Genomic DNA, 18,346 nt, shown 5'->3' with positions numbered 1-18,346 from the left:
ATTTGGCTAATGTGCAAAATAAAGAGATACTTCTGGAAAACGCACAGAAGTTTAACATAGTACTGTCCGTGAATTGAGTTCGATATCAGTTCACATCACTTTCAAGGATCAATTTATTTGTTTCGAATGTCAAATGTGGTTTTTGTTTCTTTTAAAGGTCACATTAACAAAATATCGAATAATTTCAACATAATTCCAATGAACTTTTGGTTCTAAGTCATCTTGAAAAGTAAGTTCACCCCCCCAAAAAAATATTCCATATTAAATGCCAAGTCTGTATATATATATATATATATATATATATATATATATATATATATATAATATATATATATATATATATATATATATATATATATATATATAGATATATATATACATACATATATATATATATATATATATATACATATATATATATATATAGATACATATATATATATATATATATATATATATATATATATATATATACATACATATATATATATATATATATATATATATATATATATATATATATATATTTATATATATATATATATATATATATATATATATATATATATATATATATATATATATCTTGCCTATTTGGGTGACATCTTCATGCACCTGTATGAATTGAATTCAGACATGCATTCAGACATGCAGTGCAGTAATCATACCATGGTGGACATAGGTGAAAAAATTGCCTCATTCAAGAAAAAGCTTGCTCTTTGGAGAGAAAAACTGGCTAAAGGAAGAAACGGCTGCCTTTCCCAGAACTGAGTACTTTACTGAAGATGCATCGGAAATATCCCTTGTTGACTTCAAAAGTATTTTGGAAGATCATCTGAAGAATCCTCAGGAAGAAATGGACAGGTATTTTCCAGAAAACATCAACCTCAAGAAGCATAGTTGGATCAGAAATGTGTCCAATGTGGACGTCAGTGAAGTCGGAGAAGATATTCCGGGATTTCAAGAACTTGTAGAACTCCAAGAAAATCAAATGTAGAAGCAACACTTTGAAAAGCTTCGAAATTCGAAATTTTGGACCCAACTTGAGGATAAGCCCATCCTGACTCGAGAGGCTGAAGAAGCTCTTCTCCCTTTTCCAACAATATATCTCTGTGAACAAGGATTTTCAGGTGTTGTTGCAATGAAGAATAAAGCAAGGAACCACGTGAATCCTCAGCATGACTTGCGTTGTGCTCTGTCCATCACATAAACCAAACTTAGAGGAGCTTACCCATAAAATGAAGCAGTATCATGGTAGCCACTGAGAAAATCTTGTGTAATAAAGTCCTCATTTTCCATATCATTTGTGCCAAGTTTGGTCATAATCGCATCAGCAATTTCGGAGAAGAAGTTGCAAGTGGTTTACAGACTGACAGACGGATGGACGACGCGCCATCGCATAAGCTCCCCAGAACTACATTGAGGTGAGCTTAAAATCATCAGAACTGTGAAGAAAAACCTTAAACAACTGTCAGTGACATCAGCAACAGGCTTCCGAGTGCAGGGGTGAAAGTATCACAACCTACCATTCGCAGAAGACTTCGACAGCAGAATTACAAAGGCTACAGCTCAAGATGCAAACCTCTCATCAGCACCAAAAATAGAAAGGCCAAGTTAGAATTTGCCATGAAGTAGACGTGAGCCAGTAAAGTTCTCGAATAAAGTTTTATGAAGAGATGAGACCAAGATAAACCTTTATCAAAGCGTTGGAAAGGAAATTTTGGAGAATGGAAGGAACTGCATATTGATTCTAAGCATATATCTCATCTGTGAAGCATGGTGGAGGTAGCGTCATGGCTTGGGCTTGCATGGCTGCCTCTCAAACTGGCTCACTCATCTTATTGATGATGTAACTAATGATGTCAGCAGCAGAATGAAATCGGAAGTGTATAGAAACATAAACATTTTATCTGTCTATGTACAAGAAAATTCCTCTCATATCTCTATTTGGCAATGGCGTTTCACCATGCAGCAAGACAATGACCCAAAACACACTGCTGACACAACCAAGGAGTTCATCAGGGGAAAAAGTGGAAGGTTTTAGACTGGCCAAGTCAATCTCATGATTTTAATCTAATCGAGCGAGCATTTCACTTTCTGAAGAGGAGACGAAAGTCAGAAACCCCCCAAAACAAACAACTGAAAATGGCTGCAGTAAAGGCTTGGCAAAACATCTTGAAGGAAGATACCAAGAGTTTGGTGATGTTATTGGGTCACATGCTCGATGTAGTTATTGCATACAAGGTGATACGCAACCAAATACTAAATATTATACTATTATAATTTACTTTAAGTTAATCTGTTCCAATACTTATGCTTACCTAAAATGCAGGGACAAAACATATTATTCTACAATGATAAAACATATATGCGTATAAATACCAAGAAATAAAAGCTGACCTCCTGTACTCTTGCCTCTTATTCATCTTTTGATCTCAAATCAAAATTTATTGAGTATACAGCAATAGTAACAAATTTGACTTCATTGTTCCAATACTTATGGAGGGCACTGTAACTAATATATGGGACTGGACATAGGTTGCTTCATCTTAAGTTTAGATATCTTATCTGTCAATAATACTCGAGCAAAAAAAAAAAGGAGAAAATTTATGTATAATAATTTATTAAACCATTAATTAATGCTTAATTTCCATATTTTTTACTGTGTTGAAACAAAGTACAGGGTGTTTATAAAGTCCATATCTATTTAGTTACCCATTATTTCTCTGAAATATATAGAGACTTTAACCCTGTATCAGAAAACTTGCACAGCCAAACATGTCCAATGGATGTCCATCCATCAACTCTCTATGCCCGACGCTGCACTGGGGAAAACAGTGTGTCGGGAGAGAGAAGAGTAAGACATAAACAATCATTTTGGTGCTTATTTCTCATTTTTTTCATGCATTCATTCTTTCTTGAACTTGAGTAGCACTGGAAAGGACTGTTGGAGCTTGCTTTGAAATCAGAAGCAAGGAACTCCTCATCGTCAGTGTTTTGTCAAAATAGTTTGGAGTTCGACAGAGTCGGCATACAGAATATGATCTTCGTCGTCGCACCCCTCAGTGTTGATGCTTGACTTCCCCTCCTCCCAGAGGGTACCATCCTCTGTGCCATCAAGTCTGTTGGATATACTGCACTTGAGGAATGCCCTGGAGATTCTCTCATTTTGCAGCTCTCACCAAACCTGAAGTATCCAGGAACAAATCATTGGCAGATCTAACTTCTGCTGACACCTGCCCTTGGTGAATACTTTTCTCAAGTTATCATCCATTCCAATTAACACATGCAAAGACCATCCTTGAATGGTTTGTTGACACCAATATATAATGGCTTGAGAATGGAGGCAATGTCAAACTTTCTTCCAGTTGTCCTGTTGCTAAACTCTTCTGCATACGGGCAGACAGATGTCAAACACTGTGTAATATCATCGTGTTGGCATGATGAAGAACCATAAAACTGGAAGAATGGTACAAATGAAGAAATATTCCAGTGTACATAAGCCTGGGGCTCACTTGCTGTCTTCTCCAGGTGCTCCCTGTTCCATGACTGGCTGAACTCTTGTGGGGTTATTGCTAAACGCTTCTCCACTCATCACAGGCCCTGTTCTGATGCCGAGACGTCCCTGCCTGCCTGATTTTGCCACCCTGGGACCTTATATCCTCAAAGCCTAGCCCAGTTGAGTAATGCTTTGTGTTCGTCACCACGAAAGAGTAATAATTATTGATTGTGAATTATACATTGGCAATCTATTGTCCCGATGGTTCCTTCTATTTTTGTTTGCCTCATTTAATAGATTATTAATATTTATAAAGAGGCATATGTGTGCTTCATTTTGGCATCTCACCACACTTGATTAATTTGGTACATTTAACCTACCTTGGGGATAATAAATTGTTGAAATTAACATCTTGATTAGCGACTGTGATTAAGATTTCTGCTGAAGCACCGGTCCAATCTTTTACTCAGGTGTGTCCTCATGGTTAAACTAAATGCATTGCTGTTTATGACGCCTTTAAGGCCTCTGCATTTTGGCCGAGATGCTCTGTGTTTTTTGTTTTTTTAACCATGCCCTTTGGGGCCAAAAACATGACAGTATTTTAACACACACATTTTAAGAGGAACACTTTTTACCTGCGACGTGTTGCAGGTCTACAAGAGCTCCGTGTGGTTGTAGTTGTACTTATTGCAGATTGATTTTTGAAATGTGCACCCATTGGTCGGACAGCTGCCAGACTCCACCCACATTCGTCGCTTGACGCCACCCACCATGGGCACTCAGACAAAATAATGTGGCCACCATCTTGGTTTTCTGGTGGGCCTAAGACATCAGACCTGCGACCTACTGATTATGCACTGCCCGGGTTTGTTGCGTCAGATTTCCATTGGTTTTGTTTGGGTCTAGTGTTAGTCCCGATGAGGGACCCTGAAAAATATAATCACATGTCAAATAAAAATAATTAGTAAAGTGTAAAATTGTGCCTCCCTAAAAAAAAATAGCGTTACATAATTTTTGAATGGCCCCATATCGGAGTTAAACAATCCGAGATCCTGTGTGACGAATCTGCTTGTTCTGATATAACCGTGGTAGAGGGTGTCATGGATGAGAAGTGTTGCATTAATCTTTTAAGAGTGCTTTAAATGTGCATTTCCCAATCGGCCCGTTACAGGAATTTGACGAAATTTGTGACCACAGTGTGGTCATTCTTTTTATTGATACAAATATGATGTAAATGAAAATAAATCCCTTACATGTTGTGTTTCACCTTAATCTTACTTTAATTAATTGAATAAAATGAACAAAACTCACTCTGTGGTGTTGCTTGCTAGTATTGCTACAACTAGGGCATGCCCGTACTATATATATATATATAAAATTATATCCCCCCCCTCTATTTACATGAAATGGTTTGGTCCAAAGCGAACGGCTTGCGAGTGGTGACAATCCCCCCCCTCTATTTACATGAATGGTTCGGTCCAAAGCGAACGGCTTCCGGAGTTTGGTAAAGAAATCGCCATCGCGTACACAAACGCGCAGGAAAGCGAATGAATCGCAAATTCGTTTTTATTAGTTTTAAAACATCGTTTAACGCCAACATAGCGCCAACATAGTTTGCAAACGTGAAATAAATGAATACGCTCTCAAATGTGCCATCCGAGGCAGAGTGTGTCCGCCACGTTCGGCACACGCGATCGTTCGCTGCTCTCTGATTGGTTGAATCGTTTTTTGGACATAGCTCGGTAAGTAATTGTCCGATTAATATGAAACCTTGAAAAGGCACATCCTCGGGTCCCCAGCAATATACCTGGCAAGTTAAAAGTATATCGGACCCGTGGTTGTCGAGAAACAGCGGTCACAGACAAACAAACAAACGTACAGACGTACAGACAGACAGACAGAGATTACTGGAATTATAGATAGATAACACAAGCTGCAGGTTCTTGCCTTGCGGGGAGGAAAAAGCCACCAACTCAAACCTTAAGGCCAGTAACTGTGCATAAGGCGCACCCTGTACCTGTGTATAAGGTGCGCACCCTATTTTACCTCATTCTCTTGGGGAAGCGCTCTTTTTACATGACAATTTACAGTATTCCTTGAAATTCACGATCCCTTATGCTGAATTTACTATAGTAAATAGGGGTTGTGTGACTGTAGCAATGTCAGCAATATTCACTCGCTGATTGGTTGCTGCACTGACCAATTGGGTGTACACATTTTATTTCGCTCGTTGATTGGACGTGGCACTGAACAAATGGGTGTGCCCGTTTTTCCCTTCGCTAATCGATTGGTCGAGGCACTGGGCTAATTCAGTGTGACCATTTTCCCCGGCATCATTATTCGTGTCTGTTGTTATCGCATCTATCCATGTCAGCAAACATCGGTCCATCTAGGTGGTGTGAGAAATCACATGCTTTCCTCACCCTTGTGTTTGCTCACCTCCCACAGTGGTGATTACAATGCGGCATCTATATCACACGCTTTCCTCACATCGTATTACATCACCTTTCATAGCGGTGATTACAATATTGGTGATTATGGTGCGGCATCTATATCCATGCTTTCCTCACCTGGTGACTCATCTTGGTGATTACTATATTGAATGCGGTGCTATATCCTATACAATTTTACATTTATTTGACTCCCTGAACACGAAGCGGTAATATGTGCTTGGTTGGCCGACATGGGTACTCCCACCAGGTGGGCAGGGATGTCCGCTAGTGAAGATAATAATCGGAATGTGAAGTTTTTATTTTTATTTTTTCAATAAAATTAAGCAAGTGAATTGATTAATGGTTACCTTAAAATCCACATTCTGGAGTTCAATGAGGTTATTGTTACATACTCCTCCCCGACCCCCTGGTCACGGTGTACCTCCGAGCCCCGAGAGGAGTCACGGCAGCAAAATGTGTTATTCTGTATGTCAAAGATCAATGGTGAAGCCACACCAATTGTTACCAACAAACAAATATTGTATTAAGATCACACAAGAATAACAGCACAACAATAATATGAATCAAAAGTACAGTCAATATCCTATGATGGTACCATCAGTTTTGTAATATATAACTCACTGTGCTCCAAGTGAGTGAAACAAGAACATTCCCAATGTCTCTATTCCCCGGCTTCAAGCCAAAGTTGCTTCGCTCCAGCGATCGTCAGATCAATGTCCAATCGAGACCAGAATCCCGTTGGGTTGGCAGTTACAATCCTGCTGCCACAGCTGTGCAAAGGCACCCTCAAGGCGACTGGGAAATCAAAGGCACCCTCCAGGCGATGGGGAAATCACACCCTCGGGTATGGACGTTCCACAGCTCACAGTCGGCGACACGCAGACTTTCCACTCAAAAGCCACGTCACACACACACACACCCCAGATCGACGTCTGAATGCGGTGAAAATGGTCGAAACAAGACTAAACCGTGAGCGAAGTGCAAGTCCTGTGCGAGTTAAAATGGCCGACGGCCCGGTCTTGTGGCGCAACGGCATGACGATGATGCTCTCCTGAATCGATCGCAAAACCTGACACGCAGGTTAATCTGTCACAGCGATAACCACTCTGTCGCAGGAATCCCTTTCCTGGGAAACCCAAAAGTTCGCAAATGACTGGTGTTCGCCAACGTTCGCTCCAGACCGCAAAGCAACTATGCTTCTTGTCCGACTCCACTCGCTCCGCCTTCTTTTTCCTCTCTTCTACCTCTTCGTCGTCCGGTTCCCGATCCGGTTTCCTGTTTCTTTTTAACACTAACTTTTTCACCTTTTGAAAACAGTTCATACACAATAAACCTTTTGAAAACAATAATAATACATGGAACCAAAAATGTTTCAAGTGGATGAAAACCACAACAACGGAAGTGACGAATCCGTAACATTATGAAGATGCCAGCACTTGCTCACGATATATAGTGATATAGAGTACTACGGTTGAGCACTAATCTGCATTATTGTGCACAAAGCGGATAAGAAACTTGGTATTGTAAGAAAAGGGCAGATCCCCAAAAATGTAAGCTTAAAAACAGATGTTTAACTATGAGAACACACAGTCAAGATTTACTCCGCTAGTGGTAAAATAACTATCAGAAGAAGAAAATTATCAGAAGCCGGTGGTAAAATACCACGATATAAAAAAGAAAAAAAGGAAGCCTTTGATTGTTGCACTGGTTGAAAGAGCTCAAAATGGGAGGTTATATATTTCATAATAGCAGAAAAATCAAAAAAAAAATCAGGAGCAATCGAGCAGTGGTCTGTTGACTATACACCACCCGAGTTCATTTGTTCTTGTCCCATTGAAAAAATCCATCATTTTCTCAGGGGTCTAGACTAATTTGAAACAACTTTTCCTGAAAACAAATATTCTCTCCGAGAAGCATTTCAGTGTGGACAGACAGTATTAGCCAAATATATATATATATATATATATATATATATATATATATATATATATATATATATATATATATATATTATAAGCCATCAACATTGTGGACTGACAATTTTTTTTTTTTTTTTTTTTTTTTTTTTTTTGTATACAACATCGAGGCTCGTGAAAGAGCGAACATTAATCACACAGAAAGACAAACAGACACATAAAACAAATAACATCGGGAGCGGTAGACAAGATGGGGAGAGAGGGGGCAGGACACAAACACAACATTTGAGAGCAGGGACCGAGAGACATGGAGACATCGAGAGATCTGTGGGAGGGAGAGGGCTTTGGGGGGGAGGCATGTGAAGGGGGGGGGGGGGGGAGGGAGAGGTATAAACATATGGACACTGCCAGGACTTCAAGGAAAGAAGTTGGAATTTCAAACAAGGCGGATCTGGGGTGAATTAGTGGGGGTAGAAAAGATCAAGGTTTTGGATGGGGGAAGATAAGAGATGGTGGTGAACAGCTGTTTTAAAGACCTGGAGGGAGGAGTGGGATTGAAGGGAGTGTGGGAGTTTGTTCCAGAGGTGGGAGAAAAGAGGAATGAAAGAGTGAAGGTGAGCAGAAAGCCGAGATTTCGGCAGTTTAACCATCACAGGGTTGCTGGCAGATCTTGTGCGACCTGTAGGAATATTTGGGGGACAGAGCACAGAGAGAGCTGGGGGAGCAAGGCCGGAGAGGAGTCGGTAGAAGACAGAAAGACCACCTACCTGCCTGCGGTGAGTGAGTGAAAGGCCCTCAGAGGTAGCTTCATCGCGGGAGATTCCAATGATTTTGAAAGCTTTGGATTCAACAGCGTGAAGCCGGGCCAGGTGTGAGGCAGGAGCACCAACCCATAGGGGAGAACAGTATTCCATTGAGCTGCGGATGAAAGCCTTGTATGTGGTGAGGAGCTCAGGTGTGCCGAGGAAGGACTTCGCACGACGGAGGATGCCCAGTCGGCGACTGGCTTTGGAGGCCAGCTTGGAAATGTGGTTTTCCCAAGAAAGATCATGGCAGATAGTGAGACCCAAAAGCTTGAGCGACAGAACTTCTTGGAGAGGATTGTTGAGAAAGTAGATGGGAGGGTTGTCCAGTCGATCTTTTCGGAGAGACATAGTAAGAGAGTGAGATTTGTCAGGATTGAAAGACATGTTCCACTTGTTTGACCAGTCTGTGATTTTGTCCAGGTCTTCAGAGAGTGAGGAGGCTGCAGACTGCCGATCTGAGGGAAGAGGAATGGAGCGGCAGAGAGTGGAGTCATCAGCAAAGAGATAGAGAGGATTTTCCAGAGAGTCGGAGAGATCATTGATAAAGACCAGAAAAAGCACAGGGCCCAGCACACTGCCTTGGGGAACTCCAGCCTGAACAGGAAGGGGAGATGAGAGAAATCCATTTAGGGCCACACGTTGACTACAACCAGAGAGGAAGTCCGCAAGCCATGCATGGAGATTTCCATGGATACCATAGGAGGAGAGTTTGGTGAGCAGAGCTGGGTGCCAGACCGTATCAAAGGCACATGATATGTCAAGGGAGACAGCTCTGATTTCCTGTTTGGCATTGAGGACCTCCATCCATTGTTGAGACAGCAGAAGCAGCATGTCCAGAGTAGAGTGACCTGGTCTGAAACCAAATTGATGATCAGAGATCAAGCCATTGGAGAAGAGGAAAGATTTCATATCCGAAGCAATGATGGATTCCATGACTTTGCTGATAAGTGGGAGCAGGTTGATTGGTCTGTAGTTGCAAGGATCTGTTTTTGCACCTTTTTTGTGTAAAGCGGTAATGTTAGCTGATTTCCAGGATGCTGGCAGATGACCTTGAGCAAACGATAGGGTGAAAAGAACAGAGAGAGGGTGAGATAGAGCGGCAGAGCAGGATTTTAGGACCCGTGGGCTGATGCTGTCTGGTCCAGGTGCAGAATCAGAGTCGAGGTTTGACAAAAACTCCTCCACCTTGTCAGGAGAGAAGGACACAGAGTTCAGGAGCAGTTGGGTTCGACTGGGAAAGGTGGGAACAGAGAGAGATGGGTTTGGGACTAAGGATTTTGAGGCAAACACAGAGTTGAGGCATTCGGCTTTGTCACGTGCGATGTCAACTGTGTGGCCATTTGAGGTAAGGGAGGGGATGGAGGGGGAACACACACCAGAAACGGATTTGACCAGACGCCACCAGGATTTGGAGGAAGGGGACAGGTTTGAGAGTTCATTCTTGAGTGAGGAGAGATAGTGCTTCCTGGCACTCCTGAGGGTAGACACACACTTGTTCCGAGCTTGGTGGAAGGAACTGAGATTGCCTTCAGTTGGATTAGCCTTCCAAGAGGCAAAGGCAAGTTGTTTCAGGGCAACTGCCTCCCCACAAGATTCAGTGTACCATGGACGGGAGGAAGGGTAAGACAACTGAAGGCGAGATGGGATAAATCTGTGCATGAGAGAGATCAGTTTGCTTTGGAAGAATTCCCAGGAAGAATTGATGTCAGAGGCAGTGGAGATGGGAGACCAATCCAGACGATTGATGGCTGCTTGAAGACCGTCCCAGTCGGCATGAGTGAAATGCCAGACTCGTCGACGCTGAGGAGGCTCTCTGAGAATGGCCAGAGAGATGTCCACTTTGACAAGCACATGATCCGAAGAACCGATTGGAGCAGAAGAAGAGCAGCAGACATTAGCAGGGAAGTTAGTCATAACCAAGTCTAGAAGAGAAGATACTCCATTGGCTGAGATCCGGGTCGGGAAATTGACAGATTGTGTCAATCCCAGTGAGTCACAGAAGTCCTTTGCTGAGGTGCCATGACTGGTGAGAGAGGAACCCACACCCAACCAGGTGGCATGATGACAGTTGAAGTCACCACATATGAGGAAGAGAGAGTTGGGATGAGTGGATAGAAGTTGGTCCATGTTGTCAGACAGTGAAATGTAGATGGAGTCATCACTGTTTGGGGGACGGTACAGAACACATATGAACAAAAGGTGGGAGCGGAGAGGGAGCCGTAGCCAGAGGTACTCCTGGGGGTGAGGAGGAAAGAGGGCAGTGCAAGGAGAGTGAGGAAGAGAGTTTTTGATAAAGATAGCCACCCCACCACCAGGCCGAGGCTCAGGTCTATCATACCGGAGGAGGGAGTAACCAGGAAGAGATATTAAGGAATCAGAGACATCTTGAGGGAGGAAAGTCTCTGTTAAGCAGATCAAGTCTGGATTGTCAGAAGCAACCTGTATGGAGAGATCAGTCAGGTTTGAGCGAAGGCCCCGGATGTTTGAGGTCCATACCGTTATGAAGAGAGAGGGGGAGCATCAGGTACAGGACAGGGGAGGGGAGGAGTAGGGTAAGATGAAGGATGAGAGGGGGAGGTAGGGAGAGCAGTTGATAGTGTGTCAGATATTGCAGAAGAGTTCCAAGAAAGGGAAGGATGAGGAGGATGAAAGGTTTGATGGTGAAGGGATGAGGCACAGTGAGGGGTTGTTTGAGGGGGGGCAGAGGAAAGTAGAAGGTTTGGGGGGGGTGGAGGTATGAGAGAGAAGGGAGACGAAGTGGGGAGGAGGCAGCTTGGAGGAGGAGGGGGGAGGAGGGAGAATTGGAGAGGAATGGTATGGGGGGAGAATTGAATGGGAGGGGTTAGGGGGGAGTTTTGAAGGGGAGGAGTGAGGGGGGAGTTTAGGAGGGGAGGCGCAAGGGGGGAGTTTTGGAGGGAAGGGGCAAGGGGGTAGTTTAGAAGTGGAGGGACAAGGGGGGAGTTTAGGAGTGTAGGGGCAAGGGGGGGGGGATTTGGAGGGGAGGGGCAAGGGGGGAGTTCAGGAGTGGAGGGGCAAGGGGGGGGATTTGGAGGGGAGGGGCAAGGGGGGAGTTTAGGAGGGGAAGGGCAAGGGGGGAGTTCAGGAGTGGAGGGGCAAGGGGGGAGTTTAGGAGTGTAGGTGCAAGGGGGGGGATTTGGATGGGAGGTGCAAGGGGGGGATTTGGAAGGGAGGGGCAAGAGGGGAGTTTAGAAAGTGGATGATTAATGAAAGACGAACATTGATAACAAATTGGGTTTGTTGTGATTTTCAAGTTAGCAATCCGATTCAGAACGATGGAGGAGGGATGGAATGAATGTGAATTTAGACCATGTAGTGAGGGAGACGTATAAGATATTGAATTTCTTTTTTTTGAAGTGGAATGCGTTAGAGAGGAAATTGAGAAAAGCCTTTTAAATAGGAAGAAAAACAGCGTGTTGTAATATACCACTGAAATAAACACAGAAGGGGAAAGGTTAAACATATTTAAATAATATTTAAACAGAACTGTGAACAATCTTCTATGCACAAAATACCAACGGGGGGAGAGCCCAGAGGGACCACCACGAGTCACGTGAACAGGGCAAACGGTGGATGGCAAGGAGATAATGGGGGCGGGGCGAACAGCACACCTGGACAGAAAGTACAGGATGAGACAACAGTACACGTGGAGAAAGGAAAAAATCTCATGCAGATTAGACCAGCAAAGGCAGGAAGGTCATTAAGGAGCCATCTAGGTTTTCATAGACAAACTAATAGCATACTGCATGGAAATCTCCTAAATAGTCAAAATTAAAATCATAAATACAGCTGCTTTCAGGCACATTTGAACCCACAGCCTTTGGTATGCACAATCGAATGTCTTCCACCATGCCCAGCAATTTAACTGCAGCTGCCACCTACCAAGACTACGAGTTTAACACTTTTAGTGCTTGTTGGCATCCTGTCCATCTCTCATAGCAACAAAATTCACCCTCCCTTGTTCATGCACAAGTAGTTGGAAAAGACTCTGTAACGTTATGCCAACAGCAATAACATCTATAATTGATTGTGGATAATAATGGCCTGTATGCCAATGGTAGTGTGTAGGGGAGGAGGAACGCTAATGTTGACCTACAACACCACCTGCCATGGTTTTGTGCCTCGCTAATTTTCCAGGAAATCAGCAGTAAACAATCAAACTGCTCTGAAAGCTCAACTTTTCTGTGTGGTGTTCCTTAAAGAGAAGAAATGGGGGTAACAGGATGATAACCAATATGTTGCAAGACAGCCAGAAGTGTGAGGAATAAAGAATGGTGTAAACATACCGCTTGAGCAATCAAGGCCTCCCCAGCCTGGCTCGCACTCACAGGTGTCTGGAGCCACACATTTCCCATTAACGCACTCCACTGTGCACTCAGCTGTGAGAGACACGGGCACATAACCACCTCAACACTTGTCAAAAATTTTTCCATTTATATTGCTTTCCTTTCATTGCAAGGAACATTTGGTAATTATGTTGCCTGTTATTGTCTGAACGTTCACATTAAACAAAACAAAAAACTCCCCAATTGATGTTTTATACTGTTGCACATCGACTGGATAAAAGCATGTGAATAAAGCATTATAAAGCTTGCACGAATAAAATGTTGTTTTCGAACATACAGTAAAATATGAGGGAAAAACGATTAAAGAATGAAAGATATGGAAGTCAACATCTGTGGGATAAAACGTTAAACAGTTGCACCACATAAGAAATATATAAACAGTGGTTAAGAAATATGTCTTTCCTTGGCATACCTGAACCTTTATCCACATACAAGGCCTTCATCAGTAGGTTGATGGAGTATACGGCTCTCCCCTATGGGCTGGTGACCCTGTCTCAACAATTACACCATGTAAACCAAGGCCTTCAAAGATCATTGGAATCTCCCACGATGAAGCTGAGTCTATGGTCCCATCACTTTCACATCGCAGACAGGTCGGTGGTCTCACTATCTTCTACCACTATCTTTGTGCGCTCTGTCACACTCCTCAGGTTTCTGCAGGACTCACACAGTCCACCATCAACCCCCTTATGGTGAAACTCCAAAAATCCAGGATGACTGCTCACTTTCAATCATTTGTTCAGCTTTTCCCACCTGTGCAACCAACTTCCACATTCTCTTCAATCTCATTCTTCGCTCCAGGTCTTCAAGGCAGTTGTTCAACCACCATCTTAGACCACCCCCATCCAAAACCATATTTTCTGCCCCCATTAACCTTCCCCATGCCCACCTCTTTCAAAGTTTCTAGCTTATCCTTCCTGAGAGTTTGGGGCTATATCCATCTTGTCTTTCACTTGTGTCCTCCAATACCCCTCATTCTCCTCTACATCCCTCATTTCTCAAAGTATAACTAAATTTTGTCCTCCAACCCTTCTGTTGGTGTGTTCCCACCACCTCTCTTTCTGTTGTTCCTTTTGGTATGTTATGTCCTGATATGTTCTCTGTTCTAATTCCTCCACGAGCCTCGACTTTGTATCCCCAAAAATAGGGGCAATACCCCTCAGCGCTCACCTGGAAGAATAAAGCAGTGTACTACACCAACTAAAGGTATTTTAAACAGCGTCACAGTATTTTAAACCAATTTCAATGGCTACTGGAAGACAGGACAGACAGCATGTAAACTCATACTAATGTAATCATAAGACTTTAAACAATCAAAAAAATACCTATTTTGAGGGGCAAATCTCCCCCCCCCCCCCACCCCCTCCATTAGACCTCCTGAGATCCCGATTTTTCTAATAGCATGAACAAATGTTGGTACATCACAGGTGATGAAGGTTGTGGTCAAGTTTCATCGAACGAGTATGTAGTTTCAGAGGAAAAAGCAAATTCCTATTTTAGGGGAGGTGGGGGGTCAAACCTAGATCCACTTTGACCCCCCGGTTGACCCCCTTAGACCTCAATTTTTCTCATGCCATGAACAAATGAGTTGCAACATACCAAATATAATTTGTACCAAGTTTGGTCACAATCCCATCAGCAGTTTTGGAGAAGAAGTTGTTTATGGACTGACGGCACGCCATCGCATAAGCTCCCCGGAACTATGTTCCAGGTGAGCTAAAAACAAGAAAGCATCTGAAAATGCATTGCCCATCCTTGTCCAATTTGTATTCAGACTTCTACCGTATGCTAAGCATGATGAAAGCAGCTAAAAAAAAAAAAAAAATTTTTTTTTGATGATTTAAGGCGATCTTGACCTTTTGACATCAAAAGCAATAGGCTTCATTGACCCAATATACAAACTCTACTCAAATTTCAAGTCAATTTGATGAAAATTGATGATTTTATGCAACCTTGTCCTTTGACCTTTTGATAAAAAAAAACACAATTTGCTTCTAGCTTTTGATTGGTCAACCAATTCAGTGGCCCAATATGCAAATTCTTAAAATTTCAGGTCAATCGGATGAAAATTTATGACTTTATGCAACCTTGACATTTGACCTCTTGATCTAAGAAAAACCCAAAAACAAGTGGCTTCTAGCTTTTGATGGGTTCACCAATTCAGTAACAAAATAAGCAAATTCTTTGAATTTCAGGTCAATTTGGATGAATATTGACAATTTTATTTAGCACTGACCTTTGACCTTTAAAAATTTTTTCTTCATTTGTCTTCTCCATATTCCCAAAATAAAGCTTTGTTGAAAATTTGATGACAAAGCTCAAATGATAAAACGTTACTGTCTGGACTGACACACAGACAAATACACAGACACAGCAGAGATTGCAAAACCCCATCTTCCGCTGCGCAGGGGACGGCCTGAAAAAACCAGCAACAGATAAGCAAAATAATAAACACTGAGCAAACTAGGAAATGGTCAAAATAGACGGGAAGATAAAATCCTAATAGACTAATAATCGACAGTGCAGACAGACATTTGTGAAGACATCCAGAAACACAAAAGCCCCAGCCGTGTTTGATGCCGCAACGTGACAGGTAATCACAAACACACCAGGCCGCAGCCTCCCCACCGGGGCTGAAAATGATAATGCCGTACCGCAATAATCCCCAATCGTAAGCTAAAGGAATGCACTCGGTTCACACAAACCACGACCACTGCACTCCTGTTGCACAAACATGAAACGTGTCTCCTCTATGACCCAGCTAAACGGGGGCAAATGCACATCCTCCATGTTTGGCCTGCAAAGCAGACAGTTGATTAAATAAAAAGGGATGGAGAAAAACCCATCCGTCAGCTCCGACACCCCAACCCTGCTGGCGCGCCTGTAATGAATGGGCAGCAATGTGAAAAGACCCCCCCCGTTCCATCGCCATCTACTTCCCTGATACGCTTTATACTCTGGCGAGGCATTGGGCGATGATCTACGGGAATGCCTGCTCAGAGCCAAATCCAGCTGTCGGAAGACCGGCCTGGGATGTGAGAGCATCTCTCCATGATAGGGCAGCCGATTGACAAAACCTTCCGCTGTGAAAACTCCGAGGAGTAAAGATTAAATCGATGTGGCTCAATCGAAGTAAGGCAAAGTGTGCTCTCGGCGAGCACGCATGGCTCATGAAAAGGAAACAAATAGCACTCGTCATGTCCTTCATATGACCCACAAAACTTTTGCCTCATGTATGCATATATATGTATACATATGTATATGTATATATGGAGAGCGCCTTTGAGGATGTGTGAAGAAATGTGAATTTAAATGTTGGAAAGAATTGTGTGTTTGTGTTGGTGCTTCCAATTTCACAAAATGCATCAATTCATCTGACAACCATCCATTCAACCTTCTTAAACACATTACAAAGGTTGTGCTAAAGACTCACTCTGTCGAATACGAAGTATTAGCCTTCGAAAACATGCCGTTTTGGTTTTTCTTACTCCTAACTTTTTGGATGCCCGAGCTGGTAGGTGTTTCGGTCTGACTCCTACCTTGTGACGTCATCACATGTTGATTTTTCCTATTGTCCCCTAATGCCCTTGTATTTGATCACAAAGTCCACCATCGGCTTTAAAGGCATTCTTCGGACTGGCAGGATAGCCTAGACGTACGCACATTCACCTCTTAGCTGTCTCGCCTTCGTTTGAATCCCAACCCAGGTATCAACTGTCACCCCGGTGTTTTGCAGGCAGAGGAAGGCATCATCGTGTGTGCCATCCTTCGGATGTATGTCAGGTCAACCTGGGCGTTCCAGCTAGTATTAGCTGATGGACGCTAAAGATCCCACAGTGTCATTCGCTAAGAGCAAGTGAGCTATCAAAGGCACCCTGAACAAATTACAAATTCTTCCCCGAACCTATAAGGGGCACTAACTACATTAGTGGCACAGCCCTGACCAACCAGCGGTTGATGACCAACTAGCCGTAGCCACATGTTGTATATAAACAAACAAATGAAAAAAAAAGAAGCATTCTAAATAAAAGAAACGAAAAAGTTTATCGCTGGCTCTTCTCAGAAGTCTAAATTATGAAGCTGGGTGTGTAAGTTTACTTCGATTCATTAAGAACCTATGGGAATACTATAAGGTCCGGAATAAAATTGGAATAGATTATTGAGCATTGTTCTCAAATGAAACTATAACGGCACTCGGTGGAGAGCGTACCTCCACCAGGCTGAACTGTTTATGTTTTGTTTCCCAATAAAAGGCCGGATCTGGATTCGGACCTGAACAAAAATCAAATCGGATTGTTCTTGTCGCCAAACCAACTCATCCACCAAGTTTTGACGTAACCCGTCCACAACTTTTTGAGATACCTTGTTATATATAAATCGTTTTTGGTCCTATCTCTCAATGGTGACAAATCACTTTCAAAAGTTTCGTAGCCTGATCCGGATCTTCACCAAAATCTAATGAATTAGTCCCTGGAATTAGTCCACCAAGTTTCGTCCGAATCTGTCCATAACGTTTTCAGATATCCTGCTCACAGACAGACAAACAAACAGATAACCTCCATCCACCTTCGGTGGTGAAAACATAACCTCCGTCCACCTTCAGCGGTGGAGGTGACGAGGTGATCCTGCCGTATGTGGAGATATCAGTGAAGTCACAGGGCACTGACGCAGGCCATGGGGAAATGACATCCCAACGCTATAAGGATCGATCAAGCTCCACCGATACGACGCGATACCAAATTGAGGATGTCTGCAGACCTATATGAAACAGAGAGTCCTCAATCCCATTATTTTGTACCTTTTCACCTGTGTGATGACAACCTACCATTGATGTCCACCGTCCCTCCGACACTGTTGGACACGGACACATTAAAATGAGCTCCGTCCGATTGACCGACCGATCATCCGTCCATGCATTTTTGCGTTCGTGATATTTAAAAAAAAACGTTGAACATTCAACCTTCATTGTGCAGATATCTATTCCTCAGAGTGACATTACCTCAACCTGATTCGATCACGGCTGTGATTGGCTGAATTCTGCTGCCATGGCAACCATCTTGGTAACTTTTTTTTCTTTTTTTTTGTATACTGAATCGAGGCTCGTGAAAGAGCTAACATTTATTTCACAAACAAATCAACCAGACAAACAAAATATATAAAAAGAGGGAGCGGAACACAAAATGGGGAGAGAAGGGGAAGCACACAAACACAACATTTGAGAGCAGGGAGGTGTGTGGGAGGGAGAGGGCTTGGGGGGGGGGGGGAGGCGTGGGAGCGTGGGAAGGGGGGGGGGGTGGGAGAAGTATAA

General features: G+C 43.0%; 1 protein-coding gene across 1 annotated transcript in view; it reads right to left on the bottom strand.

Annotated features, from left to right (window-relative positions):
- MEGF10 (multiple EGF like domains 10) overlaps positions 1 to 18,346 on the bottom strand; it is a 314,701-nt gene that overhangs the window by 268,472 nt on the left and 27,883 nt on the right. Inside the window, exon 4 of the mRNA XM_068109104.2 lies at positions 12,979 to 13,071. Within this exon, the coding sequence (XP_067965205.2) occupies positions 12,979 to 13,071 (93 nt within the window). The remainder of the gene's footprint in view (positions 1 to 12,978; positions 13,072 to 18,346) is intronic.

Source organism: Myxine glutinosa, chromosome 2 (genome assembly GCF_964187855.1).
Source record: "Myxine glutinosa chromosome 2, kmMyxGlut1.1, whole genome shotgun sequence".
Classification (NCBI taxonomy): Eukaryota; Metazoa; Chordata; class Myxini; order Myxiniformes; family Myxinidae; genus Myxine; species Myxine glutinosa.
This window is presented reverse-complemented; position numbering and strand designations above follow the sequence as displayed.